Here is a 22,552-nt window from a genome sequence, read left to right as displayed (position 1 = left end):
TGGAAAACAGCGTGGCACCCTACAGCCCATTCAATAGCGAAGAGAGCTCGAGAGGCTCAATTACAATTGCGAAGCTGGTACATACGTATCACGTATCCATATTATGCGCGTCAATATAGCTGTGCCGTCGATATGCATGTTTCTCAATCTTCCATTCCTTATTCGCATGGGAATTCCCTCCTTGTTTTTACCTTATAGGTCGTATGAACTCCCTTGCAATATCTCAACCATGTAATATTTCTCCGACCGACGGGGTTAACTGGATTGGGTAGGTATATGTGAACTCGGAGTTCTGCGTGGACTTTTCCCGGAATCCAATGCAAGAGCAATTCAGGCAGGGACGGTCGACGCATAATGCTTCCATCGGCGCTAGAACTGAAGTGCTGTATGGCCCATTACGGCACATTATAGTTTTCGTTCTTATAGAATCTCCAACGTGCACTTCAATTGAATCCAACATGAAAGCTTTGAATCCAACACTTGATTTAGGCTTTCTTGAGCCGCGCCTTGTATCGAAGTTTGACATTCTAAGCCTTAATATAACCGGGGGATTACACTCACCTTTGGGGCTTCAATTGCAATATATCCCATTCACGCGGAAATGCCGTCTATTTCAAGAGCCACCGTGCATATCTTGAAACGTCGGAATCACTATCACGTTGGGCTTGCGCCTAAACCTAAGCCATGAGTCTAGTGCCGGTCCGCCCGCTTGTTTCAGTTACGGCCTGGCACGCTGTCAAAAATTGGGTTCTCGAGCTAGGAGAAAAGCAAGAGAAGCTCGAGATGGTATCCACTTTCTCGACCATGTTGTTGTTCAGATGTTCCTAATAATAAGCCTTCACACCACCACCACACCCGACTGCAATTGCGCAAGTGTAGGCGCTTAGGCTCAATATTTCGTGGAATGACCAGAGAGAAGCTTATCCTGGCTGAGGTGAACCAATCATGAGGTATCATTCGAACCGCTTCCAGCTTTCGGCCCTGCAAGCCAAGGCAGATACAGCCAATCATAAGCGATAAACCCCAAAGAAGATGAGACCCTGAACGGGAAGCCCCACTACCAACAACAGCTCGAACGACACACCTCAGAAACAACGTTGTCGAATCATTTTCGCCCATTCTCACTGCTACGCATCGGTTAGGTTATGGGGGTAATAACAACTTTGGATGATCATTACTTTTGTTTTACTTTATTTTATTTTATTTTATTTTTTTTTTTTTAAAGATATGAACCGTTACGTTCAATTGTGGTATCCCACCTAGCATGTATGATCCAGTCAGACGACCCTCTCCATTTCAAACCTTGAGAGGGCCGGGAAACATCTCAACGCCTATCGATATCAGCCGCTATGTTTTGGTTTCATCTCTTCTCCCAAGAATTCCGCATTGGGGAAAATCCGATAACGATACCGCTTCTTTGGCCTGTAAAAATAGACGGAAATAACAAAGCTTTGAAATGGTGGGTCTTCATTCTTTGTTTTTAGATCGAAAATATTTCCCGATTGAGTCAATCAAGAGCGGGGAGAGTCAAGGGTACCCTGAGTGTATGTATCTGGTACATGTCAACTTTGACAGCGAGCTACGAAGTCTAATAGTACTATAGTAACCCTTTGATATAATAGTGACAAGGCGTAGTTAAAAAATCCCGTTTTCATCGAACACGCCCCTGTAACCGGTCTAATGGTTAGGCGAAGTACTGCATCATGCGGGTACATGTACTTATGACATGTATTCTAAAGGATGCCGGGTAACCCTGGACCGAGGGACAGCCCATTACATTTTTGAGACTTATCCCATCCGACCTGGCCAGGCCTAGATGTGTGTAAGGTTGAAAGGAATGGGTATATTTACAGTCGAGGATCGCCTCGTCGGATTGCCTCTTTTTTCTCATCCAAACTTTCAAGCGGCATTGAAGCGCTGGATTTCGACTTCGTCCTTCTTCTTCTTCTTCTTTTTTTTTCAGAAACCTCTCTTACATTTCAATTCGAGAATTTATATATTTCCTCCACTTTCGATAGAAAACATTCCAACATATACAACACTTTGGGATTTCCTCGAAGACTATCTCTTTATTGACGATAATATACTATACCAGACTATTCTTCTACAAAAAGTCATTTCCTGTTATTCTTGTTATACAAGCTATATTGTCCTTTCATTACCACTTCCAGTTTCTATATAAATATTTGTCCTGCTCTTCGATTTCTTGAACAACAAACGCTAGCTTCGAATTGTTAGATCCGACATATACAACGGAACTTTGTACAACTTTACTATACTGCCGCAACATCCAACAGAGGACACCTACAAGTTATACAACAGACACCTGATACCGATAGTACTCACCTCGCAAGCTGATCACCTCATCTTCATACTCGGGATAACCGTAAATAGTTACTTTGAGCTCTTAAGGTGTTTTATAAATTTTATAAATACCCAGAAGCTGTTGTCACATCTTGTTAGTATACATCTCTCCCTATTGCATAGCAGAACGATCGATCCAGAACAGTTACCCCCAAAACTAATATCTAGTTCTTACAATCATAAAGATTATATAGTGGTCTTATAGAATATATCATCCAAGATGCCTTCCGTTTTTTCCTGCTTCGGCCGCATCTTCAAGCGCCGTAAGAACATGAAAATCTCCTCCCCAATGGAAACCACCCCGGAGGGACCTCGTCCCGCCCGTAACGCCTCTAAACCTCCATTGAGCGTCAAAACCCCAAACCTCAGTACATTTGGTGCACAAACTGCTCCAGGCCCACGAAGCCCAAATCTAGTCTATAGTAACAATAATAGTCGAGGAAGCATCATAAGTCGCCGTCCGAATGTCACAAATAGCAATCCCACCATCTCAGTCAGTACCCCAGGGGCTACTTCGTTCCCTCTTACATCGCCTCAAGTTCCAAATTTCTTTACAAAGTCTTCCTCCTCTTCACCTTCACAAGAAGAAGTTTACTTGACCGATGAAAAGAAGAATTCTTCTTCTTCTGAATTTCCTCGCACGCCTGGAACATTCGACTTCGACGCCACCCCCCGCATTCACAAGATCTTTAAAATGCTATCACCGCCACCAACTAAGCTCATTTTTACTGAAGCCGTAAGACCGGAGCCTGTGATCGTCGAACCGAAAAAGTCCATGGCGAGTCGGATCTCAAAGCGTCTAAGCAGACGCTGGACTAGCAAAAACATGAATTTTAACACCAGCAACACCAACGTCTCAATTACATCTTCTCCAAGGCCTCGAGATCTAGGAACCCCACGATCAATACCAGAGATGTGCTATAGTCCACAATATATACCAGGAGTCTCTTACGAAAGTAGTCTTCCATCGTCACCACGTGTGTATACTACACCACTATCTCCACCTCCAATTCCTTCGTTACCACTATCTGCTAGGAACGGGTTAGGACAGTGTCTTACCACCCGTCTTCCAAATGGAGAAGTGAAGCCCGTCACGATGGTTCCACAGTTGAAGCTTTCGGTACCGATTTTCTCGAGGGTGCAAGCCCTTGAAGCGACACCTATTGAGGCTAGTCCCGTTTGCGATCCTTGGAGACACAGGAAGGAGGAGATCGAGGGGATGTCTGATCGCCACCAGGCTTGGTTGCTTTGATCCTATCTACATATAACCATCTCTTTTGTTACTATATTGTAAACTTTTGTTCTTTTGTTCTTTTTTTTTGGTGTTGGAAGGAGTTCAAAACTGATATTTACAGAATTATTTTACGGTCCGTTCTTTGGATACCCGGGAAGGGTTCATCATTCGTTGAAGCTATATAGATACAGGAGTTTCTTTTCTTTCTTTTCTCTCTCTTTTTTACCTTCCTTACCTTCTTTCCTTGCCGCAGCTGGAGCGTTTTGCGAATGGCCATTTCTACTTTTCATTTGTCAGGTGGTTGTTTCCCTTTCTTTTCAAACTTACAATATTGGAGCTAGTCGTTTCATTTCCTTTGTCTTTACCAAACGCACTTCAGCTTTTCAGACACCGGTTTGCAATACAAAACCCAGTTTTCTTTTGTACTTAAAAAAACTTTTACCATAACTAAGTATATATAGATACATATTCTCTTCAAATCAATTCTGAATTCAAGACAAAAAAAGTAAAGCAAAATGCTTTTAATTCCCTTGTGTTACTACTAACAGTGAGTGATTTCTAGGCTACAAGACAAACCTAAGATATCATAATGAATGCTGGACTGGAGGAATTGATAAGAAAAAAAAAAAAAAGTTAATAGTTCTATGCTGTGGTCCCCAAAGCGGAATTACTCCATCAGGCTCTCTTCCTTATCCTTTTTTTCACCAATGAAGACGTCAATCTTCCCGCTCACGGTAGCGATGGACCCCTTGCTCTTTCCTTCACCCTTGATAACCTTCCAGAATCTTCCAACCAAGCTTTTATCCTTCTTGACGACTTTAGTGCCCCTGCCATCAACTTCAATATGACCACTGGTGGTCTTAAGTTTCAAACCACCTTGCCAGTCCTCAGGGTACACAACCGAGATATCACCGCTGACGGATTTATGCTTGGAATATAGTGGGCGAGGGTTAAGCTGGCTAACAAACTTGACTTTATGGTTACCATTTACGGTAGAAGTCTTCAACCAGCCGATCTTTTCAGGACGGTCGGAGGAAACGATGTTGGCAACGATATCTCCCTTTGTAGTTTCCAAGGCCAATGCGTGATTGAGTGGGAATTCACCAGCGATGTTACCAGATACAGTGTGAAGACGGAGGTTGTTGATGTCCAAACCGTTCTTGTCGGATGATTTCCCAAAGGAAGTTATTGTTCCAGCGACTGTGGAGAAAGAAGTAGAGTTGATGGGTGTGGTGAAGGAGTTTTTGATCCAAATAGGGAGTTGAATGGTGCTGACGTGAAGGGTATCGAGATCGTAGTCTTTCTTCTTCGGAATAACAAGGAATACGGTGGCATTAACTTTTCCTCGAGAAACTGGCGAGAAGGGATCGAGTTTGAAGATGATACCGTCTCTAGCTGGCTGAACAACAAGCTCCTTACGAAGTGAGGAGTCGGAAACATCGAACTTGAAGTGAGCAGAGATGTTGGAAGCCTTATCACAAGCATGGACAATGAGGTTTCCGACGACCTCGACACGGGATGGCTTGTGGAAAGATTCTTGTTTGATGTAAAAGTTCCTTAGAGAGGCATCGAAAGTGTAGTGTTCGACTGGGACTTTGAATGTGGGGTCTTCGAAGTCCATGTCCATATTTGGCTGTGGCATTTCCGGGGCAGGCTGTGGGATGATATCAATGTCACCAGGGCGGCGATGTTTCTGTATATTCTGATATCAGCATCGATCCTTCCATAGAAATTAAAAAGAATAGATTACAGAAGAATCAAGACTTACGTGACAGCCAAATCCACCACTGAAAACAGGAGCAAATGCACTGAATACCATCCAGAGACCTGCCATGGTGAGGAAAACTCTAATACATCTTCGCCAAAGGGGACGCTTCGGTTTCGGCTGTTGAAGTTCGACTTCCTCGATGAGGTAGACGGTCTCCGGATGCTTCTCGTCAGTATATCTCTCCATTTTGTCTCTTTTTCTCTTCCAACTGATTGTTTATTTTCCCATAAGATTCCTCAATTATCTTCAATATAAAAAAATAACTAATTGAAGATGCAGAAGTTGATGTTTAAATTGGAATTAAATTGTTGAGGAGGCCGTGTTGTTTTATATGGGTAATTTTGGCAGAGTGGAAAATACGTCATGGCACTGACGCGGCCTAGCTGAGCCTAGCTTAGCCATAACTAAGCCAGTCGTCATAATGAACGCTCTTTCGGCCTGATCATTCTAGTTTTACATTCCGTTCCGCGTGTATGCAATCTTATTTCTGTCCGCGGATTGCGCCGTCTTCATTCGGCTGCCGAAGGGCTCTGGCATGTTCCGCCTGCCGAACTGCTGGGCCTTTCTAACCATCTTTCTGGTTGGGGATCTTGAGGTAATATAAAATACAATCCGGGGAGAAGATCGAAGATCGAATTCGAAGGAGGCTAGTGCTGCTAGCTGGCTAAAGGAGCGGAATGGAAGGCTTTCTTGATCCAACGGTTTTGGCCACCAAATCTGGGGTAAAACAGCCGCAACCGCACAAACAGCAGATGGCCCTATAAATAGGTGGAAGTCCGAGGAATTGGCTAAAAGGTTCGGAAAATTGGCGGGCGATGCAAGCAAGATTATATATTGGCTTTAATTATAATCTTCGAGTTCTCAGTCTGGTAAAAGCTATACAGTGGCACATGCTCGTGCCATACTGTATTCGGTACTGTTGTACTACCTCCCTAACTGCCTGCTAATATCGTTAATGGCTGCACCATGGTAGTATAGGTACAGGTATAAGCAATGTAATACGATCGGATCGATATATCAGAGTAGCCATGGTCGTGGGTGGTCTGTATAGACGTCCGTGGAATAGTTCGAGACCGAAGTTGGGGTGCTTGATACCCAACCCACGGTTGTGTTGTGCCATGTGTTGCGGCCTGGCTCAACCCTCGAGCCAGACAGATTTCAGACTCCAAGCACGGGCTCTAGAACGGCTTCATGATAGGATGCCGGCCGCCTGTCAGACCTTCTCGATTGATTGATAAGTCGTCCCGAGCCGAAACAATGGGAAGTTCGCTTTTTGTGGATGTCTGGGATCAAGCATTTCTTGTAGTGCATTTCTTGGTGTGCATTGGCAGGTGGGCAATGTGGAGCTGTCTCAGACCTTCTTTCGAGGCTTCTACTGTTTTTGGCAGCTGCTTCTTCACCATAATCTGCAACTTCCACTGCAACTTGCTTCTTGCAACTGCAAACTCTATACTATGCGCAGTACATCTGGCCTGGTGTCTCCTGGTCCCAATTTAACATTTAATCGATCAAACTTCAAACATGGTATGCCCTGTCTTCGAAAAATTTTCACTTTCTGGTCACCGCTATACCTTATTTCGATGCATGTGCTCAATAGCATTGTACGATAAGTGATTGATATTATACCGAGAGTGTCTAGCTCTAGCTAGACCGATTAATATCCAGTCCCTGGAACCGGCGTTTGAATCTTGATTGAGGAAGGTGATACCGCAGATACCCTTTTCGAATTCTTCGGAGCGTCGGCAGCTAGCTGCAGGAACAACATCGAACATATCGGCCTTAGATCCGGGTTCACCAGCATTTGAATCTAATAACTATAGGCTAGATTGATGGATTGAATTCAATTGAACAGCTCGTTCTAGCAAATACACGGCCAATTGCGAAAAGGAAAGCAGGTTAATATACTTAGATTGATTGACCCATCATATCAGCTAGTTCATTCAATCAATGCATCCTGGGGTACTATCGAAATGAATCCATGCACGAAATTTAAAAGCGAAGCAAAGCAAAGGCTGGAGCATATCGACCGGAGTCCACGGCTAATCTACCAGGCAGACAATCGAATCGGGCCTATAGCGCCTACTCAGCTTTTTTTTAGTTGACATGATGCATTACAACATCAAACAGAATATATCGGCCCATCTACCTAGTTCAGCTTGAGCTTTGTTGCATTGCAAAGCCCACCGGCACCGGATTAAGACCGATCGAAAGCTAAGCTTTGTGAAGGCCGTGTCCAATCATCACCTCAAGTTCAAGGTCATGGCCATGATCTAGCCAAGAAAAGTCGTGAGGCTTGAGGATCGACAATCGGTCAACCCCCATGGAAATTTCCTAATGCAATTGACGAGGATACGAGCATGCTCCCCACGTTCTTCTACTGTTGACATCAACGTGGAACCAACGGCGACTTTCAGTTTGCTCGCGTCGAGACCCTCCCGGCTCACCAACTCATGATTTGACGGATCCTGCAGCAAGCAAGTTGGATATCGGACTTGGTGAAAAGAGGTAACTCTGCCGTCTCGTTAATCGCTCTCATTATGACGCTCCTTCTTTATAAATTCGCATTTAACGCCAAGTAGCATGACAAGACATCTGGGGCATGCTCGATTCTGGGCTTCTCATTCCTCGAAAGCTTCGAGAGTCCCCAAAACCTACTATCGATATGTGGGTTGCAAACGCTACATGCAAGGCGCCGGACATGGGGAATTTCGAAAGCTGGAGGGCGAGAAGAAAAAAAGAAGCACCAGAAGGCTAACACGCCATCCGTTATGATTGCTACATACTACTCACTTTGTGTAACTGTTTATACACAGAAAAATACTACTAGGAAAAGGTTCAAACAAACGAGAATCCAAAAAGAGATCCTCTTATGGCGTGGGATGCATGATTCGGACCTGCGTTTTAGCTTTTCGACAGATCAGAAAAGCGAAACGAGGGAGGGTCATCCCGGGAACGAGCCAATCGCCTTCCCTTATACAACCACGCGCAGCGACCGCACCTTAATTCAAGACATACGCTTCTCAATCATACCGCTCCTTTCCCCAGTCCGCGACGTCCGGTTCATGCCTGCTATCACGGTCGCCTTCGAGTGAAAAGCAGTTGCCTAAACTGGGTCGTGGTTCTTACTTTCCCGGTTCAGTTAACAAGCGAGCCACAGACCAATAATGCACCCAACCATGTATATTGGAAATGCGTATGGAATGCTATGGGGCGTGAATTATAGGGCTCTCCCGCTCCCGGTACTGCATGTGTATTCCTGCTAATGACGTTGTGTAGGAAAAGGCAGGCGAGGATGCTTGTCCTTCTTGTCAGGCTCGACCAGCTTTGATATGGTGATCCTGTCTGCTTGTGCTTGTCTCACTGCTCTGCAAGGGCTGCACGCTACACCAAAGCCTGTACACCCCTCCAGCTGCAATGCGCGGTCCTCCATACCGAGGAGAGACAAGGCCAATGGGTTCTATTCATCGGCACGTTGAATGAAAGAGGGTTTGAAAAAGATATAAGATCATGGGTGTCCGCTGTTCTATCCTCTTCTTCTTCTTATTATTCTTCCATAGATCATCAATCGCGACAGCGACGGTCTAGTCTCTCTTTTTATACACTGAAACAAAAGTTTGAGGTCTTTGGGTTTTTATAGTTTCGTAGTATTTTTTATATATATATCTAATCATACAAGATGGTTGTCCTCTCCAAGCCAATTGCCGCTGTCGCGGTCTTTATCAGCCTCGTCTCTGCTCAGTCCTTCCAACGTCTGGGTGCTTGCCCGGATCTTGGATGTATCCTTCCTCCAGATCAGTATGGCTAATTTTCTCATTCCCCTCGCCCAATTGACAATTTGTATGAGATTGGACTAACATTGGTATAATCTGTAGGGCCGATTTCCTGGCTGGTCAGCGATTCGATATCCGCCTTGAAGTCCATGCTCCAGTCAACGGATCCGAGGCTACCGGAAACCCAAACCCAGACGAGAACTTCGAGTTCACCATTGAGCGAGTTGGTGGTCACCGTGGTATCCTTTCCGGCTCCAAGTGGTTCAAGATTGCCGAACCAAAGCTCGAGAAGTGGACCTTCGGATGGTTCGAGGATTACTTTGCCCGTGATGCTGGCAAGCCATCCATGGTCAACGTCGCCTCCAAGGCCTACCGAAAGGTCTACCTTGAAGAGGCCGGTGAATACAAAGCCACCCTCAAGTATGATGGCAAGACTACCACTGCCATCTGGACCGTCCGCAAGATGGAGGAGGTCAGGAAGACAAGGAACATCCTCTTCTTCATTGGAGACGGAATGACCACCAACATGATCACTGCTGCTCGTCTCATTGGGCACAAGTCCAAGAACGGCAAGTACCAGTCTAAGATGGCTATGGACAAGTTCCCAGTCCTCGGCCACGCCATGACCCACTCCGTTGATACTTTCATTACCGACTCTGCCAACTCCGCCACTGCTTTGTACACTGGCCACAAGACCACTGTCAATGCTCTCGGTACATACGTTGACTCCAGCCCCAGCGTCTTCGACGACCCAAAGATCGAGTCCATTGTCGAGATCTTCTACCGTGTCTACCGCGGACACGTTGGTATCGTCAGCACAGCTGCTGTTGCTGATGCTACCCCAGCCGGTTTGACCGCTCACACCCGTGACCGTAACCAATACCCATACTGTGTCGATTCATTCCTCCATGGTACCACCAACTACAGCTGGGTTGATTGGCACGGTCCCGATGTTCTCTTCGGCGGTGGTGCTGAGCAATTCTATGCTGGTGGTAGAACCTACCAAAACAAGGACTACTACAAGGAGTTCGCCAAGGAGGGATACGGAGTCTACTTGAACAATACCTCCCTCCAGACCGCTCCTAACACCGAGCGTGCCCTTGGTATCTTCTCTGTTTCCCACATGTCCAAGTGGCTTGACCGTAACGTCTGGAAGGAGAACCTTGAGAACCAAGGCAATCATCCATCCGGTAATAAGGCTAGCGCCACTGACCAGCCCGGTCTCAAGGAAATGACCCTCAAGGCCATTGATATCCTCCACACCCGCTCCAAGGCCGACAAGCGTCACTCATCTCAAGGTTGGTTCCTCATGTCCGAAGCCGCCTCGATTGATAAGATGATGCATCTTCTCGACTACGACCGTGCCCTTGGTGACCTCCTCGAATTCGACGATACTATCAAAGCCTCCATTGAAAAACTCAAGGAACTTGGTGAACTCTCCAAGACTCTCATCGTTGTCACCGCTGACCACGGCCACGGTTTCGACGTCATGGGTTCCGTTGACACAAAGTACATGGCCGCCCAAACCGACCAACGTAAGAAGCGTAACGCTGTCGGTGTCTATGAACAATCCGGTCTTTCCGAGTACATCAACACTGGTGACTTGACTTACACCGAAGGTTCCCACTTCCCCACCAACTGGACTCCCCGTTATGCTCTTTTCGCCGGTACCGCTGCTTCCACCGATCGTCGTGAAAACTACAGAGTTCACCAGGGCGGTCCCCGTCTACCCACAACCAACACTCCCGGCCGCGCCAGCAACGACTACTATGCCAATGACAAGGACGGCCAGCCAGACGGTTTCGTTGTCAATGGTACTCTTCCACTCGACCAATCCCAGGGTGTTCACTCGCTCACCGACGTTCCGGTCTTTGCTATGGGCCCATGTCAAGAGTTGTTCGGAGGTGTTCAGAACAACATCGATATCTTCTTCAACATGGCCAACTGCTTGGGTCTTAGCAGGACTGCACACGGAAAGGGACAGGATCCTATTGGTAACTAAGCTTAGTTACCAAATGGATTTTATTTCCTAAATTTGTCTGTTTTTAGCCACTTGCCAGCTAGTCGATGAGGATTACACCTAGCCTAGGCAGTAATTTGTGTTTTTGTTTAGGTATCTTTTTATGAGGATGTGTGACGCCTTGTAGCTTTACGTGCTGTTGAAGTTTTTAGCATTTTATAGAGTAGAGAGAACTCTGCTTTTGTACATAGATATAATAATATACAACAATCTTGATATAATATATACCCCAACTTCAAGTGCATAGAGACCGATTGCAAATTTAGAGATCTGCCATATACCCTCGGTAAATAGTTGGAAAGATAAGTGTTCGTGCTTGTGAAATGTTGTATATTGGGTGTTGTCACCGTTCATTCTATACCCGCTCGCCGTCCCGCATATGCTCGAACAGGCTTATCAATTGAGATTATTTATTAAGAATGTTAGTAGCAGATAATGAGTCGCGAATTATTGAGAAGGTCGTTTTAGGATCTCAAGTATATAAGAGACCCGGCGTTCCAAAGTCTGGCCTTTTTGGTTCTTCTTTTCTGCAAATTCGTCGACTTTTCTTCAAATATATTCCCAGGCAACCTAAGTTCGCTAAAACTTGCCTATCCCTCTCTGAAACCCTCGACTTCATCAATAGCAAGAATGTCAGAACAGGATACTCGAAAGACAGTCCTAATCACCGGTGCCGGTGTCGGAGGCATCGGCGGCTCTCTAGCTGAAGAGTTCAATCGTAAAGGTAAGTTAAGCCCAACGGTATCCCTCCACGTTCCACCGCATCCAACATCCGTTTCTGGCGGACTACAATTTAGAATTTACCTTGTCCATCGAGGAAAAAAGTGCAACGTTTTCAACACATGTGAACTCGTGTAACGTTCCTCGCTGATGGCGAAACGTCAATGCAACTCTGCAATGGCGACGCGATGAACCATGCATTGAGTTTCATTTTTTCGCTACACATAGGTGATGCTGTTATATACATATACATATACCAGCGACATCAATATGAGTATCTTGGAGAAAGATATAAATTAATTGACATGCCGAATACGTGTGTGTGTGCAGGCTACAGAGTCTTCGCCACCGCCAGACGTACCGAAACCCTCGAACCCCTCTCAAAACTCGGCATCGAACTCCTCTCCCTGGATGTCACGAAACCCGAGTCCATCGCTTCTTGCAAATCCCAAGTCGAATCTCTCACAAACGGGAAACTCGATATCCTCATAAACAATGCGTACGTAGCCACCGCCGCCTCTTCTTCTCTACCTTCAGAATACTTAAATATTCCTGACCCTAACATACATAAATTTCATATCCTACAGAGGAAGAAACTACACAATGCCAGCACTTGACCTCTCCATCCACGAGGTTAGGGATATGTTCGAAACCAACGTCTTTGGCGTCATGGCCGTAACCCAATCCTTCGCACCCCTTATAATCAACGCACAGGGGAAAATCGTCATGATTGGAAGTTTGGCGGCCGTTATGCCTTATGCTTTCGGAGCTAGTTATGGAGCCAGCAAAGCGGCTATACATGCTTATTGTAATACGCTGAGGGTAGAAATGAAGGCCTTTGGGGTTGAGGTTATTAATGTCGTTACTGGAGGGGTTAGGACGCAGTTGGCGAGGGTTGAGAGAGAGTTACCTGCGGATTCGTATTATTTGCCCATTAGGGATTTCTTTGCAAAGAGGGTACAGTATTCGCAGAGTAAGCTTTTATAATATATTTTCTCTCCCCTCTTTTGGATAATATGGAATGACTAACACAATGTTAGAAAATTCGATTCCTCCTGAGGTATATGCCAAAAATGTTGTGGCTCAATTAACGAGACGACATAGCAGCTCTTGGATCTGGGAAGGATACTTCGCATGGAGGGCTTGGGCTTTGGATACGTTTTTCCCGAGATGGATTTTTGTAAGTTGACACTCTTAAATTCTCCTTCCCTGCTTTCTGTTACGGGTGAGAAGACTTCGAACGCTATTTTATTTTAGGAGAGCGAATGGGGAGATTCTTTTTATTAATGATTACGTATACACGTAGGATTCTTTCATGATGAAGCAGTTCGGGATTGCAAAATTGAGGGGATTGTGGGCGGAGAAGAGGAAACAGGCATAAGATATTTTGATAACCAGTGAAGCCCTTTCTGTGTGGGTGTTTTATGTGCATAATTGGGGCATTTTCGTAACAAGGGAATAGCAGTTCCTATACGTAGTAATAATGCTCAAGATATACCTAGTTCCGGCTAGGAATAAACAATCTTGAGAATTGGGGGAATGGGGCGTATGTGTTCGATTAAAAAAAAAAGTGAGAAAAATACCGCCTCAAAAGGTTCTTTTCTTCTCGGAATCCTTCTTTTTAAACAAGTCACGAATTCCATGTCCGCTAAATCCCCACTGCCTCATCGTCCAAAACCCATATTCGTTGCTATTTTCGAACAATCTTACATAGCGACTCGGTCCAAGCGCAATCCTCATCTGTTCCTCTTCAACTGGATCATGAAATGGGCGCATCCCCATCCCTTCCTTAGGTCCAGGAGAAGCAGCTTGACCTTTGCTGCCATGTGACCAAGAACTTCCATCTCCACTAGTCGTCTCCGATGACTCTCGAATAGAGTTATCAAAGAAACCTGGGATGTAACCCGCAATTAATGGATCACAAATCCTAACGATCTGCTGGATAGCACCTAGATAGTGCGTTTCAAGGAAAGTGATGACTTTAGCGGTTTCCATATCTGCTGGGGAAATTTCAACCCTGAACTTCATTTTATCACTGAAATGGAGTGATTTCATCAATGATAGAATTATTCGTCTACCGCCACCTGACCCTGGCTGAAGAAGCGGTGAGTGACGGATGCAGAGCCACATTAGGAGGCGCTTTTGGTAGAGGATTTCGCCGGTATCATTTTCGACGTCGCGGGGCTGGAAGATGTGGGTTATGTCTGTTGGCGGGGAGGATAGGTGGGAGAACAGGATGTCAGTACAGAGGATCGTTAAATTTACTTGGGTAGTAAAAAGATCTGTGAGGTGTGGTTGGGTGGTTATTATGTTGATGTATTCTTCAAATGTATCGTCCCAGTGGAGATCAAGGTAGGTGTCTAGGGGTGAGATTTTGGGATCCCATATTGTAGCCGGGTTGTATTTTGAAAATGGGGTGTAGGCGTTGAAGACGAGCTTTGTTGTGACCAAGAGGCGGTGGAGGGGAGTCGGAAAGAGGGTGTGGTAGAGTTCTGCTTGTTCGACTGAGTCGAGAAGGTGGACAGCAGGGGAATGGTCCCAGGCCCAGTACGGGCGTTTAGTACGCTCCTCTTCGACGGTAGTGAGGTTTGCACGAGTGGAAGGGGGGGTGATGTTGGTTGAGTATGGATTTGAAGTGGTGAAGTGCTGGGTCCAATCAGTCGTGGGTGAGATGTATTCTTCGGAGTACTCCTTCCACCAGAGGTGAGTGGTGGTTTCATAGCGTTCAGTCAGAAGCTCCAAGGAGTATTCTTCTGGTTTGTCGAAGGAGTGGTCAACCTGACAGTTAAGGATTTCAAGGCACCAGCGGTTGTAGTAGGCTGGGTAGAGAAGATGGGTCCGCCAGACTAACTCGATTGCGATGGTTGGGAGGAGAGGTTTATCCGGATGTTTTGCTTTAAGTTTCATGAATTGTTCGTATTTAAGTCCAATTCCTTGAGGGAGAGGATTGTTGATACCGTCTTCTTTCTTGCCATGCCTGAGATAACTGAGTGTTTGTGAAATGAGACCTGTATTCGCGACTTCGGGAGCGGAATCCTTCGAGATATCGTACAAATGCCTAACACTTGCTATGAAATTGCGTAAATTGGCAACTGATTTGGTGAAGTCGACCGTCGTAACCATATTGAGAGTTGATTTGTATTTAGTAACCATATCCTGCCAGAATGTCCTAGACTCCGATGTCATAACATGGTCGTACAAGTTTGTGGAAGGGAGGTCGGCATCGATAGCTTTAACCAATTTCATCAATTCGTCCCAATCTTCTTCGTATCCCAGTTTATATTCCAATATCTCTAGGATCTTACTCCAACCATGGTCGCCAATGGAGTGTCTGAGAACCCTATCAATAGCATGTTGCCCATGGAATGGACCGAGGGTGTAACGTCCAGGCATCTCTGGAAATTCTCGTGGTTTCTTACCTTCAGGGTTACGATAGTATTCTATCGCAACGTGTAGAGAAGCCATATCGTCGCGAAGGGACATCCATCTCAGTGTAGAAAGAGAGTTCGAGCACCCACAGAATCTACAAAGAACGAATTCGTCTTCTAGAAACGAGAACCAAGCCTCTCCTTTATCTTGTGTGAAGTAGATATCCCGAGCACAAAGGGTACACTCCATACGTTCCGGAAGTTCGTCAAGAAGTCGGGTATGCCCCTGGGTCATAGGACCTCCCTTAGGCCAGTGGAGGTAATCTGGTTCAGGATGTCGGCCATTAAGCGGTTCCAAGTCGAAATTTTTGGGTGTGGTAGCTCTGTTATTGGGTCCATCCCCGCTCTGAGGGTCGATGATTTTTGAGAGCGGGAAAGGAATCGCTGATATTGGAAGTGGGTTTTCGTATCGAGCGTCAGCCTCGCCATGAATACGGTTGATGTTTCTCGTGATATCATCAATGTAAGACAGTGGGGAGAGCATATGACAATATTGCAGGATAGCGATATCGCTATCGACTACATATTAGCAAAGAATACATATCAACCAGAGATATCAATGACCTACATGTAAGGTAAAGGCATCAAACTCATCGCGCGTTTCGTAAGAGCCAACGTTGCCCCATTTCTCAGAAGATGATCAAGTTGATGCTGGTGCATTTTGATATGAGCACCGTACTTTGCTTCTACGAATTTGAGCACATGACCAAGCAGTCTCCGCTCACTGCGTTCTGCAGCCATGAGGATAAGTGGATTTTCATGGCTGGTAAAGTGGGCTCGCTGATAAGTTAGTGGAGCCTTGCTCGCAACGTTGTCGAGTGCCTCTGAGAGGCGGTTTAGAAGTTCACAGTGTTCCTTGTATATCAGTTAGAATGCATTCTTACAATCTTTTATGTGACAAGAGGTGTACTCACAAGAACGGCCTTGGTTTCAAAACGGGGTGTCTGGCCTGGATGATACTTAAACCCGACATCATGAATGAAAGGATAGCTTGTAAGTTCCTTCTCAATCTCGACACCGTTCGGGTGGAGGAATCGAAGAAACATTTTGATGAATGGAAATAGGACCAGTTGACTGTGCAGAGAGTAGTTATTGACTGAAGGTCGGGAAGGGGAGGAGGAGGAGGAGGAGGAGGAAGAGTTAGGGAAGAGAGGTATGTGAATAACAGAGAAAGATGGCGATAAGGATAACCAGATCCAGATGCGGGCAGAAGGAATGGAGGCGATGAAGTTGATTCAAAAGAAGACAGAAGTTGAAATCCGGACGAAGGAAAACGGCAAAGGAATGACCACGATGTTGAAGACGCTTGAGGAGCATCTTCAAAGCACTATCTAATCCCAGCTTGATCTAGCTGTGGGTAAAATACTGTATATTGTATAATCCTGCAAGGTGTGTATAAAACATCATGAAGAAAGGATATGAAGGAAGGATATGAGAGGTAAAGATATCAGGATATAAAGAAAGAGAATATGGTAAAAGAGACTTCATTAAACTCGCTAAACAGGAATCCAGCTGTCGCCGCGCCCGTGTTTCCAAATCCGAAAAGAAAGAAAAAGTGGAAATGCAAATATCTTGCATAGAAGAAGGAGCTATCTTACATGTATAGTAATAATGGGATACGAAATAAAGAAAACTAAAGGCCGTGCCCGGGTAAGGAAACGTAGAAAAGCAAAATCCCGAAAATATATATAAAAATCCAATCCAGTCCAGGATCCAAAAAGGAAACTCGTCGCAATTATCGAACTCCGTAGGACCCATTATACACTCTCATCTTTCATGGTCGTTAAAAGACTAACTTGATAAAGTCAGAATCAAGAAAGGCCGGCTAATCTGAGTAGCCACACAGATGTCTATCTCATCCTCTTCATCAAAGTCTTCATGGCGACTCTGAAATGCGGCATGACGCTCTTCAAGAATACCAGTAGGGCAAACCAAAATGCGAATAATGTTTCCTTCCTTGTCAGCGTATCTAGGTGCTTGAGCAGTGTGCCGCAGACGAGGACTCTCATAGACTTTTTGCCGCTTTCACGCATGCCGCGCTTCATGTGTCTAGCCAGGAAGGTGCGAGCATACACACGCAGGGGTTTCATAACACGAGAAAAGAGCCATGGGACGATTATAGCGGTAAATATATATTTCCCAGCCGTTCCCTAATAGCAATGATAAAAAAACAATTAGCACTCGTGATTACCAGTATTGTTATTACGACAGGTTTTTGTCAGGCGATTGCATTGCGAATGCGACTAGAATAGAAACCTTACCACCATCTGATTGTTCCCCGCTCTGCCTTTGCCTTTGTGGCTTCCACCAACACCGAACTCTTTCAGAAGACCCGAGATTTGATCCATTCTGATTGGTTTTCTTTGTTCTTTCCCTTTCCCTTTCCCTTTTTTGATTGACGTAAGGATACTATAAGAAGGATAATGAGCGTGAGATAGGAGGGGCGTGTGGGTTCCGTATGAGAAAGGAGGGTCCTTGCGATCGGTGGACGGTCGGGGAAGAAAAAACGCGACTGCACAAAACAGAGACTGGGCTGGGCTAGCCTGTATGCAAGGACGGCCTGGAAGCTTTTTGTTACTCTGCTGGTCGGCAAATGATCAGATATTCAGTCCGCTTGAGTAACTAGTACGAGATATCGAAAGTGCGACAATGCAATGACGGGCGATGCGACAGTGATATCTATCCTTGATAAGTCAGCGCCCTGGGGTTTGAGGCTTGGGTTTTGAGTAAGATGTAGAAGAGGAAAGGGAAAGAGAAGTGTTTTTCGACGGCGAGGAAAGAAGGCCGGTCAGATTTCGATTGAATGATTGGAGCCTCGGCATGTCCATGCAATTGACTAGGCAATGTGCTGTGCCTGTCTGTCGCTGTGGCCGAAAAGGGGAGGCTGGCGGGCGACAACACAACAACAGAGAAGACAGCCAGTTGTACAGGGACATGACATGTTGCATGTTGCTTGTTGTACCTGCGCAGCTCGCGTAGACATACAGACATTCCAGGCCTCATGCAATCCTCAAACCAATTGAGATTATTTGAGGGGTAGCTGGTATGTATGTGTGTACTGAGATACTTCTATTAGTCCTAAGGGCTTAATTATCTGATTGTGGGGAGGGATACTATTGATGTTTTATACAGCATGCCAGGCACCAGAAATGCACATACTACTTACATTAAGAACTGTCCTGTCCCGTGTTGTACCGTTGACAAGGTTCTTCTTTAGGTGCATTCCAGCAGGCGAATAATGCAACATCCAACAAGTTAAGGGCTGTAAAAGCTTAAAAGATGATCAAGATTAAGCCTCGCCCCGTTAACCGTATGCAAGTCAATATAAACTTACTAAGTACTTAATTAATCTTATCAAATCCCCGTTGGTTTGATATGATTTTCTTATCGCTCGGGAACATCCGTTACATAAATGTGATCCAATAGTTATAATTCGGGCTCGTCACATATAATTTCTGCCGCAGTTTATCATCACCATCATCATGACGTCGGTGCGGCCAAAAAATGCGTTGGTTTTTTTACATCTTATAGCGGATATTTTCTGTATAAGATGGTTTAGTTCTATGTATTCAAACCTGTTAAATATGCTATGTCGACTTCAAACTAGTTATCCTTTGAGTTCTGTCTTTAACATCAATTGCAATACTATCCGTACCCAATTGACCCATCACGTTAATCCCAAAACAAAACACTGTCAACTATTCCACACATCTAAACCAATATCGAGATACTCTGCATTCAAACCTACATTAGCCATCATGTCTGCTAACCAACAGAAGGGATTCGGGGGTGGGATTCCTGCACACTCTCAGCATCTTCCAGGGTACGCTCAAAGCCCGGCCTTTTCTGATGCATGCACAGATATGTTTTATACCTAGACGTAGTAACATTGGAGATAAAAAAACATTTAGGAGCCAAAAAGATATGCCTAGTCAGTAATCATATCATCTAACATTCATACCAAATGAATTACATAGGCCAATTATGAGTGGGCGTGTACTAACAACCATTAGACCCCAAACCAGAAGTTAGCCGCCTCGAAGGGCCTGGTGGGAAACTCTACGAATACTGGGTACATTTGTCCCCAAGTTGTACCGGTCAAAAGATATTTATCATAAGTTAACTCGAGCACTATGGGCACATAGGGCGTCGGAAAACTAGGTGGCAAGAAAGTTCTAATCACGGGCGGAGAGTCAGTATCCTTCCGGTCCTTCTCATTTAAAGTACTGTGGACTCAATTCATCGGATGATATCTAGTTCCGGAATCGGCCGCTCAATCGCCGTCCTCATGGCCCGTGAAGGAGCGGACATCAGCATCGTCTACCTCGCTGACGAAGAAGCTGATGCCAAAGAAACCAAAGCTCTTGTCGAAAAGGAAAAGCGCAAATGTCTGCTCATCCCGTTCGATCTAACCCAGTGGAAGATCTGCAACACCGTCATTGATGCCCACGTCCAAGAGTACGGCAGGATTGATGTCCTCGTCAATAATGCTGGGAAGCAAGAGATGGAAAATGATTTTGAGAAGATTAATTTGGGTGAGTATATAATAGACGGTGGCTTTGGCCGGTATATTAAGGCCGTATACGGGACGTAATATAAATGTTGTGCTGATGTCGAGAGTACAGATACTGTTGAGTCGACCTTCCAGGCCAACATCTTGCAGATGTTCGCTATCACCAAGTATGCTCTGCCGCATATGCACAAAGGATCCAGGTAAGTATAACATAACTACATCCTAGGCCTTCAAATAGCCAAACGCAGATCCCAATGCTGATACATGCATGCGGTAGCATCATCAACTCGACTTCCGTTGTCACCTTCCGTGGAACTTCTTCAATGGTATGATTGTCTATTGAATTCAAAGGGCTTGAAAATACTGTTATCGGGTTCGAAGTACTGAGTGTGTACGGCCATAGATCGACTATGCTTCGACGAAAGGAGCCATTGTCGGCTTCACGTAAGTAATATTCTCGCGGGTTCGGTGTCCTAAAATTCACTCCAAAGCTGTAAAATTAGATACTGACACCCAACGAATAGTCGCTCATTAGCCAAGAACCTCATCAAGAAGGGAATCGTAAGTAAATGTCCACTGTCGGTCCATGTTGTAAAATGCTGATAGAAAAGTATAGAGAGTCAATGCTGTAGCGTAAGCTACCCCCCTCAAAAAATTTGATGAATGGTTGGGTGGTGCAGATCGTTAACCATCCGGCCCTACAGTCCCGGACCGGTCCACACACCCCTTCAACCAGCTAGTCGACCTGCCGAACAAATGGAAGGATTCGGCGAAGGTACCCAACTCGGACGTCCAGGTGAACCAAGCGAAGTCGCTCCAAGGTAATGAAACTGCCATATATCAGCACCAACATCCCTCAAGCAATCGATTAAAGGCACATATACTAATTGGTTTTTTTTGCCGTAGCTATGTCTTCCTTGCGAGCAATGAGTCGGAATTGTATCGTAAGTCGAACTAGAGAGATATATCACAGAAGTGTAAGAAGAAAATGCATACTAACCGTAACCACGCCTTAACCAGACGGTCAAATTCTTCATCCATATGCCCTTGGTAAGTCATCGACCAAAATTAATGTATACCCCTCATCAACATTTCTTAGATCCTGACTAACCACAAACACCCCCTGCAGGCGATTAAAAAAAGAAAGAAAAAAAAGGAAGGAAGACTCTTCCCTTTGTGAAAGCCCGGAGTGATGCTCCGGCGATAAAAGCACGCCTTTCATTGTTTTCTTGGTTCTCTCCCATTTCGCAATTGCGAACCGTATGCTATAAGGATACCTCTATTGGCGGCTACGGGAGATAAGCACAAGATAAAGAAGAAGACAGGGTCCCTCGTGGGTCATGAATCATGTCCACATCCACAATTCCTTTACTTGCTTCGTGGTTTACTAGTATAAAAGCATTATCCGATGTATACCTCGAAACCCATATTTAAGGCCTACCGCAAATGGCGAAATGGCAACTGCCGTCTCTTCACTCCGAAGCTAAAGAAGAGATATATTGTGTGTATACGTACTCCCTAGCCCATCTTGTGATAACAATATATCAAAACCCCACCCTTCTGAAACCAACCCCGAAAAGAAAGATTCAATGCCAAACCTCAGATGATAGCTAGTACAGACAAATATGTCTGATACTTGCATATATGCCCATAACTACCCAATGGCGTGCACTCCCCAGATAGCAGTGAAGATAAACAGAGAAGAGAAAGAAAGAAAAAAAGCTTAAATCCTCGGTGGCTGAACCCGTAAAAAGAAAGATTATACCAAGACTTCCAGCTTGCGTAACACAGACCAGGATCGAAATTAACGCCAGGGTTTAACCGTTTAAACCCACCTCAGTACGACTCGTCCGATGAGAACACTGTTGTTATAGTAGCCCCATATACCCTATTATGTTAAATTACCAGCTAGAAAGCACGCTTTCTACCCAATCGCCTTCAAAGCGAGAACGTAAGAAGAACTTAATCCCGTAAACCAGGTTATCACATTAACAGACACGGTAATATATCGACCGGGCCCTTCCCCTCTGTGAGAAGGAAAAGCTAAGGTTCAGTCGGGTGGCTGAACCGAAGATTAAGGTACGAAATTGGGATCACGAGCTGTTTTCTTTGGTGGAAATGTACATGCAGGGTGGATTTTATCCGGGATACAGACAGTTTAGCTTCGTATACATACACATGGAGTATATGTACATATCAAGGTTTATTTTTTATGATCCGCGAGTATCACAGGTAATTCTAGAACTCAGAGTGTAGGAGGTAGAGAGATAATGACGATCGTTCTGTGCCCAGAGTCTTGTCATTCTGTTGGCCCATGGATTAGACATTGTGGCGGCTGATAGCGAGCTCGAGATTATGTCAGATTCGAACTCCACACTTCCAGGCATATCGACTAATTATCAATACCTTTAATGCGGATAGGACTGTCATGACATCGCGAATGAAAGTATAAATGGAAATTGAAGAATAAGAAATAAACCAGAATTGTCTATTCTTGTACATTGACCATGGTAACACTATACGTATTTACCGGTCGTCTTTATTTACATTAAAACCAACGCCAGCCGAAGCCTGTCATCACAAAAACGAACTTAAAAAATACATATGTAAATAAATGAGTTCGCTGTGGAATATGCTCCCCCCAGATAGGAACCAGACGAACTCCGGATAAAAAGAACCAAGTAGACGGGATTCACCCTCTCACGTATGGTCCGTGCAGTTTAAGTAGCCTGTCC

General features: G+C 45.1%; 7 protein-coding genes across 7 annotated transcripts; 4 read left to right on the top strand and 3 right to left on the bottom strand.

Moving 5' to 3' along the window:
- Nucleotides 1-2,584: 2,584 nt before the first annotated feature.
- AOL_s00215g840 (uncharacterized protein) lies at nt 2,585-3,616 on the top strand (the record flags this gene model as incomplete). The annotated part of the gene is made up of 1 exon (XM_011130042.1): nt 2,585-3,616. One exon carries the CDS (start codon nt 2,585-2,587, stop codon nt 3,614-3,616), a length of 1,032 nt encoding a protein of 343 aa, XP_011128344.1.
- A 649-nt stretch (nt 3,617-4,265) lies between these two features.
- On the bottom strand, nt 4,266-5,552 carry AOL_s00215g839 (uncharacterized protein; the record flags this gene model as incomplete). Its single annotated transcript, XM_011130041.1, has 2 exons — nt 4,266-5,291; nt 5,367-5,552. 2 exons carry the CDS (start codon nt 5,550-5,552, stop codon nt 4,266-4,268), a joined length of 1,212 nt encoding a protein of 403 aa, XP_011128343.1.
- Nucleotides 5,553-9,042: 3,490 nt separating this feature from the next.
- AOL_s00215g838 (uncharacterized protein) lies at nt 9,043-11,138 on the top strand (the record flags this gene model as incomplete). Its single annotated transcript, XM_011130040.1, has 2 exons — nt 9,043-9,161; nt 9,239-11,138. The coding sequence occupies 2 exons, from the start codon at nt 9,043-9,045 to the stop codon at nt 11,136-11,138; spliced, it is 2,019 nt and encodes a 672-aa protein (XP_011128342.1).
- A 648-nt stretch (nt 11,139-11,786) lies between these two features.
- Nucleotides 11,787-13,257, top strand: AOL_s00215g837 (uncharacterized protein; the record flags this gene model as incomplete). The annotated part of the gene is made up of 5 exons (XM_011130039.1): nt 11,787-11,880; nt 12,207-12,375; nt 12,464-12,849; nt 12,917-13,056; nt 13,183-13,257. 5 exons carry the CDS (start codon nt 11,787-11,789, stop codon nt 13,255-13,257), a joined length of 864 nt encoding a protein of 287 aa, XP_011128341.1.
- A 206-nt stretch (nt 13,258-13,463) lies between these two features.
- Nucleotides 13,464-16,350, bottom strand: AOL_s00215g836 (uncharacterized protein; the record flags this gene model as incomplete). Its single annotated transcript, XM_011130038.1, has 3 exons — nt 13,464-15,816; nt 15,873-16,159; nt 16,219-16,350. The coding sequence occupies 3 exons, from the start codon at nt 16,348-16,350 to the stop codon at nt 13,464-13,466; spliced, it is 2,772 nt and encodes a 923-aa protein (XP_011128340.1).
- An 804-nt stretch (nt 16,351-17,154) lies between these two features.
- On the bottom strand, nt 17,155-17,652 carry AOL_s00215g835 (uncharacterized protein; the record flags this gene model as incomplete). Its single annotated transcript, XM_011130037.1, has 2 exons — nt 17,155-17,454; nt 17,566-17,652. 2 exons carry the CDS (start codon nt 17,650-17,652, stop codon nt 17,155-17,157), a joined length of 387 nt encoding a protein of 128 aa, XP_011128339.1.
- A 1,410-nt stretch (nt 17,653-19,062) lies between these two features.
- Nucleotides 19,063-20,954, top strand: AOL_s00215g834 (uncharacterized protein; the record flags this gene model as incomplete). The annotated part of the gene is made up of 14 exons (XM_011130036.1): nt 19,063-19,127; nt 19,216-19,235; nt 19,318-19,376; nt 19,450-19,496; nt 19,562-19,839; nt 19,930-20,017; nt 20,095-20,143; nt 20,221-20,261; nt 20,342-20,378; nt 20,434-20,450; nt 20,522-20,638; nt 20,724-20,761; nt 20,838-20,867; nt 20,947-20,954. The coding sequence occupies 14 exons, from the start codon at nt 19,063-19,065 to the stop codon at nt 20,952-20,954; spliced, it is 894 nt and encodes a 297-aa protein (XP_011128338.1).
- Between the last annotated feature and the right edge of the window lie 1,598 nt (nt 20,955-22,552).

This window comes from Orbilia oligospora (assembly GCF_000225545.1).
Source record: "Orbilia oligospora ATCC 24927 unplaced genomic scaffold scaffold00215, whole genome shotgun sequence".
NCBI lineage: Eukaryota > Fungi > Ascomycota > Orbiliomycetes > Orbiliales > Orbiliaceae > Orbilia > Orbilia oligospora.
The sequence above is the reverse complement of the archived record's forward strand: the minus strand, read 5'-3'. Positions and strand labels throughout refer to the sequence as shown.